At 38.9% G+C, this 15,417-nt stretch overlaps 1 protein-coding gene across 4 annotated transcripts in view; it reads left to right on the top strand.

Annotated features, from left to right (window-relative positions):
• ANAPC1 (anaphase promoting complex subunit 1) overlaps nt 1-15,417 on the top strand; it is a 114,189-nt gene that overhangs the window by 36,106 nt on the left and 62,666 nt on the right. For all 4 annotated transcript variants that reach the window (XM_055378288.2, XM_031008101.3, XM_055378289.1 and 1 more), the window contains 6 exons: nt 289-429; nt 950-1,010; nt 4,543-4,730; nt 9,626-9,700; nt 13,262-13,530; nt 14,826-14,917. In XM_055378288.2, coding sequence (XP_055234263.1) covers nt 289-429; nt 950-1,010; nt 4,543-4,730; nt 9,626-9,700; nt 13,262-13,530; nt 14,826-14,917 — 826 coding nt within the window. The remainder of the gene's footprint in view (nt 1-288; nt 430-949; nt 1,011-4,542; nt 4,731-9,625; nt 9,701-13,261; nt 13,531-14,825; nt 14,918-15,417) is intronic.

The raw sequence follows: 15,417 nt of genomic DNA, 5'->3' as shown, positions 1-15,417 counted from the left end.
TTTAAAGAGCCTGGGTCTTGCCATGTCATCCAGGCTGGAGGGCAGTGACTATTCACAGGCTCACTACAGCCTCAAATTCCTAGGCTTAAGTGATTCTCCTGTCTCAGTCTTCTGAGTAGCTGGGACTATACAGGTGTGCACCACCATGCTTGGCTTGGAGCAGAATGTTTTTGAATCATTACATATTATTGTTTGTTAGACCATATGCAAAAAAGAAATAGTTAAATTTCCTTGTCCTTAATTTCTCAGAAAACAATTCATTTGTGTCGTATTTATGACTTTTTACAGGTTGTTCTGTTGTCCCCAGTTCCAGAACTGAGGGATTCTTCAAAACTTCATGATTCTCTCTATAATGAGGATTGTACTTTCCAACAGCTTGGAACTTACATTCATTCTATCAGAGATCCTGTCCATAACAGAGTCACCCTAGTAAGTATAAACATTTGGTAGCTTTCCAAGAAGTGGGCTGGCATTTCAAATTTGACAGAATACAGAATTTTGTCTGAAAAATGACAACAAACATTTCTCATGATTTAAAAAAATCTATTGTGTCATTTTTTGGCACGATTTTACTTTTTACTATACAGGAATTCTGCTTGTTTTCTACAGTTTCTGTATTATTAAAAACTTAGTGAAAACAAAAGCTTGTTGAGTCAGTTGAATTGTATATTGATGTGATTTTTTGTCTTCTCATTAAAAGTAAATGTCCTTTTGATGATAGTGACTCACTGTATAAAGATTAGACACTTTTTATTAAAACAAGCATTTTGGAAAACATTTTGCAAATAATTAAAGTTTCTGAAATTTGGAAGTGTTCATTTCTGTTTGAAAATTGTTTTTCATTTATTTTATTGCTTTGATGGGCAAAGTCTTGTACCAGCTATTTTTAAGACATTCAAAGACTTAGAATGCACAGATTTTATTTACTTTCTCATTTGTTTCCATCTAGGAACTGAGTAATGGCTCCATGGTTAGGATCACTATTCCTGAAATTGCCACCTCTGAGTTAGGTACGATTGATAAGTTTCATTTATAAGACATGAAGTAATTGTGATTTACATTAATAATTGGGGTTTTAAACATTATTTTGCCATTTTTGAAGCCACTGGATCAAGTTCTTAGCTTTGTAGAGGAGCTTTAAAGAGCTAGGGAGTGCTTTGTGATGTCCACTCTATGTGTGCTCTAAGGCTGGAGTACAGGTGAAGGATGTGCTAGTTCTGTTCTCTGAGGTTCTTCTGTTGGGGAATATTGTGCAGTATAATAATATATGGACATGCCTGCTGGGCATGGTGGCTCACACCTGTAATCCCAACACTTTGTGAGACTGAGGTGGGTGGATCGCTTGATGTCGGTAGTTCGAGACTAGCCTGGCCAACATCGTGAAACCCTTTCTCTACTAAAAATACAAAAATCAGCGGGGTGTGGTGGCGCACTTCTGTAATCTCAGCTACTTGGGAGTCTGAGGCAGGAGAATCGCTTGAACCTAGAATGCGGAGGTTGCAGTGAGCCGAGATCGTGCCACTGCACTCCAGCCTAGGTGATAGAGTGAGACTCTGTCTCAAAAAAAAAAAAAAAAAAAATATATATATATATATGTATGTGTATATATGTATATGTGTATATATGGACATGCCTCTTGCAAGAACATCTGGGAAACTGGAAGCTTAAGCAACTAAGATAATTCTTGGCATATTTAATGTTTTTTTTCTGTAATGTATTAATGATGTTTTTAATTTTAAAATAAATATCTCAATTTTCAGATAAATTGTGAAAGTAACCTAATTGCCTTAATTGAATAAAACTTAATATTATTGTCAAAATACAATCAGAATTATCTTAATAAATATTGGATTCTGCTTGAATTATTCCTGAGATGCAATTTCAAAAATGCTTGAGGAGAATATTTCTGAACATAGCATAGTAAACAAAATGTTAGAATTGAAGGGATTTGCCAACAAACGTAGGTTAAGAAAAGAATGCCTGTATGATATAAGGAAGTTCATGACATATCTTGGTTTCAAATCTAACTGCCAAAGCAGGACATTGGCAGATTGTAGACAAGAATGACTTTTACATTTTAGGAATTTTTCACTGCTGGTAAATGGTATTCCAAGTTGATATAGAGATTCCTTGCCTTCTAAAAGGTATTTTTTTTTTTTTTTTTTTTTTTTTGAGATGGAGTCTTGCTCTGTCGCCCAGGTTCTGGAGTGCAGTGGCGCGATCTCGGCTCACTGCAAGCTCCGCCTCCCGGGTTCATGCCATTCTCCTGCCTCAGCCTCCCGAGTAGCTGGGACTACAGGTGCCCACCACCATGCCCGGCTAATTTTTTTGTATTTTTAGTAGAGACGGGGTTTCACTGTGTTAGCCAGGATAGTCTCGATCTCCTGACCTCGTGATCCACCTGCCTCGGCCTCCCAAAGAGCTGGGATTACAGGCGTGAGCCACCGCGCCCGGCTCTAAAAGGTATTTCGTAATCACAAGGCCAGGTACCTAGAACTATTATAAGCCTAAGCAAAATATATAAAAACAAATAATAATGGAAGAAATTAAATAAATGAAAACAAAAAATCTTACCCCTTTATAGCCAAACAGAAGCCCCATAGTTTATGCATGTAAGTTTATGTACTTTACCTGCAAAGGGTTCTCACACACTCATGCAGCTTTGGGTTTACACTTATTTTGGATTCAGCTATGACATACTTGGTTATTTGGTATTTTAATATTATTTGCTTCCAACCTGTGCTGTGTGAGTTTGCACATTGCAAACTGATGGGATAGAGGATATGTTGATGAGGGTGGGCCCAGTGGCATGACAGTGGAAAGGGAAAAAAGAATCCTGGAAGAGAGGATATGTGAGTACACAAACATTGCAGTTTGGGATTATTTACTACTAAAAGCAGATTTGGGTCTCTTCACAATGGTAGCCCTGGCCACTCTGAGGGGATCATTGTATGACAGTGTAGTGCTATAATTGATGTGGAGCCATTGAGAATGGTATAAGGGCAGGTGTGGTGGGCTCGTGCTTGTAATCCCCTCCCTTTGGAAGGCTGAGGTGAGGGGGTTGCTTGAGGCCAGGAGTTTGAGACCAGCTTGGACAACATAGTGAGACTCTGTCTCTACAAAAAGAAAAATAAAATTAGCCAGGCATGCTGGCATGCATCTATAGTCCTTGCTACTTGGGAAGCTTGAGCTGGTGGACCACTTGAGCCCAGGAGTTGGAGGTGACAGTGAGCTATAATTGCACCAGTGCACTCCAGCCTGGGGACAGAGGAAGACCCTGTTTCCCCTTACCAAAAAAAGAATGGTGTGAATTATGTGGTATTAACTCTTAACCCTTTTAAGACAGAGAGCCTGTGAAACATTTTAGAAACTGAACGACATCAGAAATAAAGTTATAAAGCTTTGGTTAATAGGCATGTTAACTCATTTAGAACATCATATAATGCTAGCTAAGCATTGCTATTCGTGGATGCATATATTGAATATTATATATTTACTGAAGTATGTAGGCAGTATTTTATATAAATGTATAAACATAGAAGTTGTTTGTTTTTCATAGTGACTTTTTTTTTTTTTTGAGACAGAGTTTCGCTCTAGTCATCCAGGCTTAAGTGCAATGGCGTGATCTTGGCTCACTGCAACCTCTGCCTCCCGGGTTCAGGCGATTCTCCTGCCTCAGCCTCCTGAGTAGCTGGGATTACAGGTGCCTGCCACAATGCCCAACTAATTTTTGTATTTTTAGTAGAAATGGGGTTTCACCATGTTGGTCAGGCTGGTTTCGAACTCCTGACCTCAGGTGATCCACCCGCCTTGACCTCGCAAAGTGCTTAGATTACAGGCGTGAGTCACCGTGCCTGGCCCATAGTGACTTTTAATTTGTCACCTGAGCTAGAACATCTTTAAGAGTGAAGGGGAGCAGTTAGTAATTGCTGGGCAATGGATGTAAATCAGGACTGTCTCTGGCAAACTGGGCTATTTGGTTACTTTATTTCTGATGCAAAATTAATGATCAAAAAGCTGTCCTTGGCCGGGCACAGTGGCTCACACCTGTAATCCCAGTGCTTTGGGAGGCCAAGGCGGGTGGATCATGAGGTCAGGAGTTTGAGACCAGCCTGGCCAACATGGTGAAACATGGTCTCTACTAAAAATACAAAAATTAGCCTGGGGCAGTGGCAGACGCCTGTAATCCCAGCTACTTGGTGGCTGAGGCAGGAGAATCGCTTGAACTCAGGAGGCAGAAGTTGCAGTGTGCCAAGACCGTGCCACAGCACTCCAGCCTGGCAACAGAGCGAGACACCCTCTCAAAAAAAAAAAAAAAAAAGCTGTCTTCAGACCCCTTTCAAGCCCTGTTGAATTCAGTAGTTGGTTTTAGTTTCAGATGATGGGTTAGGTAATGTTTGCATCTCATTGGCTCTTTAATGACAGTTTTCTTTTCGTAATAATTGGCCTTTACATAGTAGAAGTTAAAAAACTTCGTTATTGAAAGGGGAAAAGAAATGCATGCAGAGTAAGAATACTAAAATTAATCTTTGCTTTTAATAGTACAAACGTGTTTGCAAGCAATTAAGTTTATCCTGCCAAAAGAAATAGCAGTTCAGATGCTTGTCAAGTGGTACAATGTCCACAGTGCTCCAGGAGGACCCAGTTATCACTCAGAGTGGAATTTATTTGTGACTTGTCTCATGAACATGATGGGTTATAACACAGACCGCTTAGCATGGACTAGAAATGTAAGTAAATGCAATTGTTTTCTTTATGAGTTATTCTGTTAGTGTAATGGTTGCATAATTGGTAATATAACATTGAGACTACATAATAGGCGTACCATATTCAAAATAATAGAATAATATTAAGGTTTATTGTATCTATATATTGTAAATCAAATCTCACTTAATATTTAATATTAACATTTTACTAGTGATTATAATTACTGAGCTTTAGGATGTTAAAGCATATATGACTATTTCTCATTTCACCTTTGTAAAATGACTGCAAGTTATGCTAGGATTAGTGATAGTCTTGGTTTTATTGATGAAACTGGATCACAAAGAAATCACAGATCTGTGATTTTTTAAAAACTATGACTAGACTGCATCTTCTGACTCCTTGTTTAACATTGTTTTCTGAAGACAAGATTGTCTTTTTACACACATATTGCTTGGGATGTGAAGAGGAAGGTTTGATTTGAGGGAGATGTAAAGTACTTTAGCCTGAGTATCTACTCCGTTAATGGTATAAAGCCTTACCTCTCAGTCTCTTCCCCCAGTAACATCCTTACAGGCCCTTATTAGATTATTTACAAAATCAGCAGAGTGGTGTCTTCTGTATTGGTGATCTCCTTCTAGCTTTGGAGATCACTCCCAGGACAACTTTGCCTGGGTCACTCTGAAAAAAAATCACTCTAGATTATAATTACCCCTTTTCCAGGTAGCTCAGCTGTACCATTCTATATGTTTTAGCCTTGCACAGCAAATCCATTTTTTTTGAGACAGAATGTCGCTCTGTCGCCCAGGCTGGAGTGCAGTGGTGCAGTCTCAGCTCACTACAGGCTCTGCCTCCTGGGTTCACGCCATTTTCCTGCCTCAGCCTCCCGAGTAGCTGGGACTACAGGTGCCCGCCACCACGCCTGGCTAATTTTTTGTATTTTTAGTAGAGATGGGGTTTCACCGTGTTAGCCAGGATGGTCTCGATCTCCTGACCTCGTGATCTGCCCGTCTCAGCCTCCCAAAGTGCTGGGATTACAGGTGTGAGCCACCGCGCCTGGCCAGCAAATCCATTTTTAAAATTTGTTTTTTGTCTTAATTATGAAAGGAAAATGTGGAAAATGGAGGAATTAAGAAAATAATTATACTACTCAGAGATAACCACTCTAAATATTTTTGATGTTACTTTCTATATAAAAATACCAATGAAAATTTCCTGTATCATTAAAAATTTTTTCTAAAATATCTCCATCATTTCTTCATAGTGTAGTTTTATCATAATTAACCAATAGCTAATAATTGTACCTTGTGAATCTGTTGTTTTCCTTATTGTAATTTATAAACATCCTTTTTCACGAATCTTTAACCACATCTCTAGTTACTTCCCAAGAATTGAATCTTAAAAGAGAAACTGTGAGGTCAAGTAATGTTTGGAAAGGGGTTCGCCGGTGACATTCTTACTAGCATCATTTAAAAGCGCCCATTTCACCACAGTGTTTACTTGTGGTGTGGTGAACCTTTGCCAGCTTCCTGAGAAATTTTATCTTATTTCTCTATAAGTAAATGGGAATGTTTTTTTCAAAATTTCATCAGTTATTTATAGTTCTTATTTTTTGATTCGTATTTCATGTCCTTTGTCTATGTTCCAGTCTCTTCTCAGACCAGCGGCCAAAGTAATCCTGTTTGATAACGTCAGGTTGCGTTAGTCACGCCTCTGCGTAGAATCCCCCAGTGACTTCCCATGTCCCTCAGAGTAAAGGCCATAGGCTTATAAGATGCCATGTGACCTAGCCCTTGCTCACCTTCCTGGTCTTATTTCTTAATGCTTTGCACACATCATCCCAGCCACATTGGCCTCAGCTCTGTTCCCTGAGCACTGCCAGCATGTTTCTGCCTCTGAGTGTTTGCACTTGCCATTACCTCTATGGAGAATGCTTTCCCTCCGACAAGACGTGCTTAGGTCTTTATTCAGATGTCACCTCAGTGCTGCCTGTCCTGTCTCTCTCTATAGAATTACACCTGCCTCCATACCTTTAGTGCCATTTACCTGTTTTTTTTTCTTCTCACTTAATTAAATATAATATACTATATGTTTTACTTATTTTGTTTTGTGTCCCTCCTCCCCCAACTGGAATGTAAATTCTAGGAAGGCAAAGATTTTTGCTTAGTTTTGTTTACTACTCTCTCTCTCCAGGACCTGTGGTATTGCCTGGCATAGAAGGATACTCAGTGAACATGTGTTGAGTGAATGCCGTTTTCCATCTGAGTGAGATACTGTTTTTAAGAGTTTGTGTCTATTTCAGCACATGAAGGAATTGCTGTCTGCAATTTACTTGAGAAAAATCTTATGGGAAAATAGGGACAATTTTCTTTTCTTTTCTTTCCTTTCCTTTTTTAAGACGGGGTTTCGCTCTGTCGTCTAGGCTGGAATGCAGTGGCGCTATCCTGGCTCACTACAACCTCTGCCTCCTAAGTTGAAGCGATTCTTGTGCCTCAGCCTCCCGAGTAGCTGGGATTACAGGCATGCACCTCCATGCCTGGCTAATTTCTGTATTTTCAGTAGAGACGGGGTTTTGCCATGTCGGCTATGGTGGTTTCAAACTCCTGAGCTCAAGTGATCCTCCCACCTTGGCCTCCCAAAGTGCTAGGATTACAGGTGTGAACCACGGCTCCTGGCCTTCTTTTCTTATTTTAAACAAGTGTATCCAAGTGACATTATCCCCAATTTTTCTGTTCTTTATCACATGTGAAAAGATTAAGCCTCATAGAAACTGGATTTCTACATTATGAAAAAGCACGTCAGCTTTCTGTAGTTTTGTGTATCATTGTCCTTGGAACTTGTTGATGAGTACAGATTGTTGTGTCCTAGTCTCTGGCAGAGAACCTATGCCCCCTCGCGTTTCCATGTTTTGGGGAGGACTGAGCACCTACCCATTTTTTCCTTTGCAGAGAAGGACATGGCTCTTTGACTTACTTATTGCATGATAATTATAAAGGAAGGAATAAGGAAATCAATTCTTGAGGCCAAGTTGCTTTGCCATTTATTTATAGGACTGCATGGTTAAACCCTTGTTATCTTTTGTCCTCATAGTCAAAGCTTAGGATGAAATGGTCCTCATTGGCAAATGGTTTTCATTTTGCTTTGTTCAGATTTATTCTTTTTGTTTTCATATATATAATGTGGTGGAGTACAGAATTTCTGCCAATGACTCGTTACACAATTTTTGGCATTTCTTTGTGCTTTCTTTAATTTGCTGGTGTGTTACATGAGTGCACTGGACTGTACATTGTAGGAACAGTTGCATTTGGGGTTAACTTTTTGTGGCTTTCGGGCTGCTCTTTTTTTCATTAGATAAATATTGAATCCCTGCTGTGGGCCAGGCATGATGCCAGGTTTCTAACGTATACCCCAAACAAAACAGATCGTTCCTCTGGAATTGACTGTCTTGGGGGAAACAAATAATATTTGATAAATGTGTTATGATAGATGAAGGGTAAGGGTCCATAGGAGCATATAACAGGGTTGGCTAACCTGAGACACATTGAAAGAGTGAAGATTAAACAGATCCATGTATGGCACAAAGAGCCATCCTTATCAGGCAGTTTCTACTTTCTCATAACTCCAGGCCTTATGAATCTGATAATTATAGCAGGGACATTCTTTTTGACTGTGGGACTTTGTGTGTGTTACATTTTGGTTGAAGTTTCAGGTTAGATAGTTACTGTTATATTTGTTGCTTTGATTTCACTGTTACTACCAGGTTTTTTATAATATATATGAGTTGGGCTGTTTTTTATTTGAATGCTTCACAAGCAAATCTTCTCTCTCAATAACATTCAGTTTTAAAAATCACTTTATTGCTACCTATGTTTAGTTTTTATATAGAAATCAACTCTGTTTAGGTGAGTGAGTTGATAAATATGTAAGTTTTTCAGCATAGGAAAATAGCCATTGCCATCTATAGAGTTACAGTTTATTAGTTGATGGTCAATGCCCATGTGAAGTAGCTGGGGCAGCAAAGATTATGCCAGGGGAAATTGAAGAAGAGCAACTTGTAGAAAACTGCTTTTATGTAGTTGTATTAGTTAGAAGATAGGCTCACTATTGTAATAGAAAGGCCTCAAAAGATACAATGGCTCAAACACAATAAAAATGTCTGTCTTGCTTACATAACAGGGCTTAGCAGATAAACAGGCCACACAGTTATTCAGGAACCCAGGTTGATGGAGGATCTTTTGTCTTCGGTTCAAAGCTTGCCGTTGGTTGACTGCATTCCAGTCAGGTGGAAGGGGCAAAGAGCCTGGAGGAGCAGGGGTAGGACTGGACTGGTCCTGGAAGTGATGACAGTGACTTCCATTTATAATTAACTCTGTCAAAGGGTCACACCTAACTTCAAAGGAGGCAGACGTATGTATGTAGTCTGGCTGTGGGTTCAGGAGAAAGAGGAGAAAAAAGATTTTCCAGAGTAGCTACTTGTCTCTGCCATAGAATTGTTAGATAGTTTACTGTAGGTGGACTGTAAATAAATGTTTGCTTAGTTCTAACATTTGACTGATATTGGGTTGATCCTTTGAGACTTGGTATATTGTGGATATGCCTAAAGTTTCTTTTTCTACCAAAGATGTGATGTAATCTATGTCGTTACAGAAGTAGGAGAGGGAAGGAAACTACCATTAAAATCAGTCCTTAGGAGCCCAGGCACTGTTCTAGATGTTTGCATATATTAATATGATTTCATTTCATCTTTACAGTAACCTGGAAGAAAGATATTTAAATAATGACTTTCCAGATCAAAAAATGAGTTTTGATGGCTTTTCTCAGTTTTCATAATTGGCAGAACTGATTTCTGAATCCTTTAAGTTGATCAGTTGACAGGAATGCATTTATGATTTTTATCTTTTCTTTTGGGGTTACTTTTCAGTTTGACTTTGAAGGATCACTTTCTCCTGTCATTGCGCCCAAAAAAGCAAGGCCTTCCGAGACTGGATCTGATGATGTAAGCATTATTATTTCTTGCTAATATAAATTAATTTATGGATATTCATACTATTCTTCCACTTCTGTGGTATTCCTATCAATTCCTCTATCTTTCCAACACCTTTCACTTTATTTATTTTAATACTGAATAGCAATTATTTTGAAGAGTAGGATCTGTTACATTTTCTGTGGTCTTTAATGATTATCTAAAAATTAATACATGTATTACTGCATGATTTCAGTTTGAGTTTGTAGACATTTTAGTATCAACTGATCACCTGAAATGACAGCATTTACCTTTTTTATGCAGTGTTTTTTAAATTAAGGTTCTCAGTTGTATCAGGTTCCATGGTATATTCCTTTTTTTTTTTTTTTTTTTGAGACGGAATATCGCTCTTGTCGCCCGGGATGGAGTGCAGTGGCACGATCTGAGCTCACTGCAATCTCCGCCTCCCAGGTTCAAGCAGTTCTCCTGCCTCAGCCTCCTGAATAGCTGGGAATGCAGGCGCCCGCCACCATGCCCGGCTAATTTTTGTAGTTTTGGTGGAGACAGGGTTTCACCATGTTGGCCAGGCTGGTCTCGAACTCCTGACGTCAAGTGACCTTCCTAACCTTGGCATCCCAAAGTGCTGAGATTACAGGCATGAGCCACCACACCTGGCCTCCATGGTATTATTCTTAAGTGGTCCAAATATGTTTTTTTAAATTGTGGTGTAATTTACAAAAATGAAATACATCTTGAGTTTACAGTTTGATCAGTTTTAATATATGCACACTCATGTAACCTACACTCCTATATAGACACAGAATATTTTTATAACTCCGTAAAATTTCCTCTTGCGGTTTTTTTTTTTTGAGACGGAGTCTCGCCTTATCGCCCAGGCTGGAATGCAGTGGCACAATGTCGGCTCTCCACCTCCTGGGTTGAAGCTATTCTCCTGCCTCAACCTCCTGAATAGCTGGGATTATAGGCATGCGCCACCACGCCTGGCCAACTTTTGTATTTTTAGTAGAGATGGGGTTTCACCATGTTGGTCAGGCTGGTCTTGAACTCCTGACCTCGTGATCTGCCCACCTCGGCCTCCCAAAGTTCTGGGATTACAGGCATGAGCCACTGGGCCCGGCCCCTCTTGCTGTTTTTAATCAGCTTTATTCTCTTCTTCTAGCAATCACTGATCTGAATTCTGTCACCATATCTTAGTTATACCTGTTCTAGAACTTGATGTAAATAAAATAATATAGTATGTAATCTTTGGTATAAGATTTATTCAGCATAATGCTTTTGAGATTAATTCGTATTGTTACAGATACCAGTAGTTTGTGCTTTTTTATTGCTGAGTAGTGTGAATATACCATAGTTTGTTTATCCATCCTTCTTCTGCTGGTAGATATCTAGGCTATTTCCATTTTTTTTTTTAAAGTCTTATGAATAAAGCAAGCTACTGCCAAAATTCACTGGCAAGTCTTTGTGGATATATATTTTCTTTTTTTTTTTTGAGACGGAGTCTTGCTCTGTCATCCAGACTGGAGTGCGGTGGCACGATTTCGGCTCACTGCAACCTCTGACTCCCGAGTTCAGGCAGTTCTCATGCCTCAGCCTCCCCAGTAGCTAGAATTACAGGTGTGCGCCACCATGCCTGGCTAATTTTTGTATTTTTAGTAGAGACTGGATTTTGCCATGTTGGCCAGTCTGGTCTCAAACTCCTGGCCTCAATAATCTGCCCATGTTGGCCTCCCAAAGTGCTGAGATTACAGGTGTGAGCCATCATGCCCAGCCCGTGGACATACATTTTCATTTCTTTTCTTTTTTTTTTAAGAGACAGGGTGTCACTCTGTTGCCTACACTGGACTGCAGTGATGCTATCGTAGTTGACTGTAATCTTGAACTCCTAGGCTCAAGCCATCCTCCTACCTCAGCCTCCAAGCAGCTAGGACTACCGGTATGCTCCATCATGCCTGGCTAATTTTTAAATTTTTTTGGTAGAGACAAGGTCTTACTATAATATGTTGCCCAGGCTGGTCTCAAACTCCTGGGCTCAAGCAGTCCTCCTGCCCCTATCTCTCAAAGTGCTGCGATTACAGGTGTGAATTTTAATTTCTTTTAATTTAATTTAATTTCTTTTAAATTAAAATTCACATCTGTAATTTTAATTTCTTTTAATTTAATTTCTTTTAAATGAAAATTCATGCCTGTAATCACAGCACTTTGAGGGGTAGGGGCAGGAGGACTGCTTCAGCCCAGGAGACCAGCCTGGGCAACATATTATAGTAAGACCAGTTGTCTACCAAAAAAATTTGAAAATTAGCCAGGCATGATGGCGCATAACCTGTAGTCCTAGCTACTTGGAGGCTGAGGTAGCAGGATGTTAAACACTCTTTCATGTGCTCATTAGCTGCTTATGTATCTTTTTGTGAAGTTTCTGTTCAAATCTTTATCGACTTGTAAATTAGATTTTAAAAAATATATAAGCTGGTGAAGTTCTTACATGTTCTAGACATGAATTCTTGACCATATTTTCCCTTAGAATGTGGCTTTAACAGTGTCTTTGATGAGCAGAATTTTTTATTTTAGTTATCCAATATATCAGTTTTTTATTTTATTTTATTTTATTTTTGAGATGGAGTCTCGCTCTGTTGCCCAGGCTGGAGTGCAGTGGCATGATCTCAGCTCACTGCAAGCTCCCCCTCCCAGGTTCATGCCATTCTCCTGCCTCAGCCTCCCCAATAGCTGGGACTAACAGGCGCCCGCCACCACACCCAGCTAATTTTTTTGTATTTTTTTAGAAGAGATGGGGTTCCACCGTGTTAGCCAGGATGGTCTCGATCTCCTGACCTCGTGATCCACCCGCCTCGGCATCCCAAAGTGCTGGGATTACAGGCATGAGCTACTGCACCCGGCCCAGTTTTTTCTTTTATGGTTAGTTCTTTTTGTATCTAGTCCAAGAATTTTTAATTTAGAATAACACACTGTGTTAAGCCTTATAAAAACACCAGTAAATTCCAAGATCTGGAAATAGCATAAACCACATTCTCTGAACCAAATGCAGTAAATCACAAGTAGAACCAAAATAGACTGAACATTTGGAAAATGTAGTCCAATCAGTCTGAATATAAAAATCAGTTGATTATTAGATTATATTACTAGCCCTGGCATCTTATACATGTGGAAACATGAATACACCAGATGAATGCAGGTGGACCTTCCTTCTTACCAAAACACAGTTCAGTGTAGTGGCCACTAACTTGCCATCTACTTTTCCTATAAAACCTAGCCTGAGATAATCTTAAATTTTCTCTCTCAATCTCTACCTAAATAGTATAATTCTTCTCCCAATGTCTTTCCTAAAAGGGCATGAAAAGATTTTTTTTAATGGTTTTTAAAGGTGGCTTGCCTTAACGTTTATAACTGGCTTGCTATTTTATAGTTACTTCATTCTTAGCATTATCTTTTTTTTTAACATACTCTTAGATCAACTTAATGTGAAAATGAAACTTGAATTGTTTTAAGTGAATTAATTTTCTTATGATATTATAAGGAGGTATTATTTTTAAAAATTAATATTCTTTTTATTCTTCTCAGGACTGGGAATATTTACTAAATTCAGACTACCACCAGAATGTTGAGTCTCATCTTTTGAACAGATCTTTATGTCTGAGTCCTTCAGAAGCTTCACAGATGAAGGATGAGGATTTTTCACAGAATCTCAGTCTGGATTCTTCTACACTTCTCTTTACTCACATACCTGCAATTTTTTTCGTTCTTCACCTTGTGTATGAGGAGCTTAAGTTGAATACTCTAATGGGAGAAGGAATTTGTTCACTTGTTGAACTTCTCGTTCAGTTGGCAAGGTAAATTTGTTTGTAGGTTAGAAACTGCCAGGAAGTCCTGAGATGACTGTCTTTTCCATGATATCATATAGGGACCTTGTAAATAATTTTCTGAAATCTACTTTCTCAGAAAACTAGGGCATCTCTGTAAACCACAGAGTTGTTTGAAGATACTGGTTTTCTAAGGACCTGTGAGCCATGCAGGGATTTTTAGTCTTTGTCCTGAGATTAGTGGAAGGTCACGAAAAAATGGAGATGACCTGCTCAGATTTTCATTTTGACAGGATGACCGACTGGCTATACTGCGGTGGGAGTTCTAGAATAACATCTGCTGTTTGGTAATATCCACATTCAAATAGTGCTTTATAGTTGACAAAATCATAGTTTACATATAAAGTCTCAAACAACGTAAGTTTCCTATTTTAGTGATGAGGAAACTTGCCTAAATTTGTTTCCTGGGATATGAGTGTTTGATAGTTGTAGACTCATTTTGCTATGCTATCCTTGTTGCAGTCTGAGGTTGTCCCTGTCTTTGAGGCACTCATAGTAGATCCACAATAAGATAGTTCTAATAATACGTTTCAACACCTTTCAAGAGCTTTGAAGCACCTGGTGTATGGCTCAGAATTCTAGGGTCATACTTACGTGTTGTTTGACCTTTATGACCTTTGGTGATAAAGAAGTTGAATTTGAATTGAAATGTCAACCTCTGAGTTAAGATATAGTACATTTTCTAATTTCTGTTGTCTTTTTTGAGATCTTGAAATTCAATCGTGAGACATGGCAGTTTTAATCAATGATAAATATCTCTTAGGATGTCATTACTATCATGAAAATTATTTTGTAATTAAGTAATTTCCAAACCATAATCATGGCTCTCTGAAATAAGTAATGTGTATGATGTTTTACATTTTATCAGGTTTTTTTTTTTTTTTTTTTTTTACATATTTTATCTTATTTAATCTTTAAAACTTCAGAGTAAGTGAGCTGGTATTGCCCCATTTTCTAGAAGAAAATACTGAGGTTTATAGACATGACTTATGGAAGATCACACAGCTAGTAAATAGCAGAGGAGGAACTAGATCATGGTGCTTTTACTGTAGTTTTACTTCCACAAAATTTAGCAAAAAGAGATTGGGTTCCATTTGTCACACTGGGCACTTTAAAGTCCAAAAATACAATAGAGAGACTCTAGATTTGGTTATCTTTCTCATAAGTAAGTTTTTAAATTGAAAGATTCAACTAATGAATCCTTACAATTCTGTTGGGAGAAAGTGCTGTAATACCTTCTTTTTTACATGCCCTTACTGTTTTAGGGACTTAAAATTGGGGCCTTATGTAGATCATTACTATAGAGACTACCCAACGCTTGTCAGAACTACTGGACAAGTGTGCACAATTGATCCAGGTAAGTAGTCGTGCTTTTAAATATTTTGTCAACAGTGTAGTGATATTTCCTTGTATCTTTCTCAATGAATAGCAGAGGATGTATTTCTTACCATTAGCTTCTAAGTCAGGGGCAGTGCCTTTCCACCAGGCAGATTTTAGTTCGTAGTGCTTGTTTTCTGACATGTGGTAAGCCATACTATCTTCAGTAGGGAAAATTTTACCCATCCCTAAGGTTCTGACTTGCAAAAGTCAGAGAAAGAGCTTCCAGGGTCAAGGATGCTTTTTTTTTTTTTTTTTTGGAGACGGAGTCTCGCTCTGTCACCCAGGCTGGGGTGCAGTGGCGTGATCTTGGCTCACTGCAAGCTCTGCCTCCTGGGTTCACGCCATTCTCCTGCCTCAGCCTCCTGAGTAGCTGGGACTACAGGTGCCCGCCACCACACCTGGCTAATTTTTCTGTATTTTTATTAGAGACAGGGTTTAACCGTGTTACACAGGATGGTCTTGATCTCCTGACCTTGT

Source organism: Gorilla gorilla, chromosome 12 (genome assembly GCF_029281585.2).
Source record: "Gorilla gorilla gorilla isolate KB3781 chromosome 12, NHGRI_mGorGor1-v2.1_pri, whole genome shotgun sequence".
Classification (NCBI taxonomy): domain Eukaryota; kingdom Metazoa; phylum Chordata; class Mammalia; order Primates; family Hominidae; genus Gorilla; species Gorilla gorilla.
Note: the sequence above shows the minus strand (reverse complement) of the source record. Positions and strands in the feature narration are given on the sequence as shown.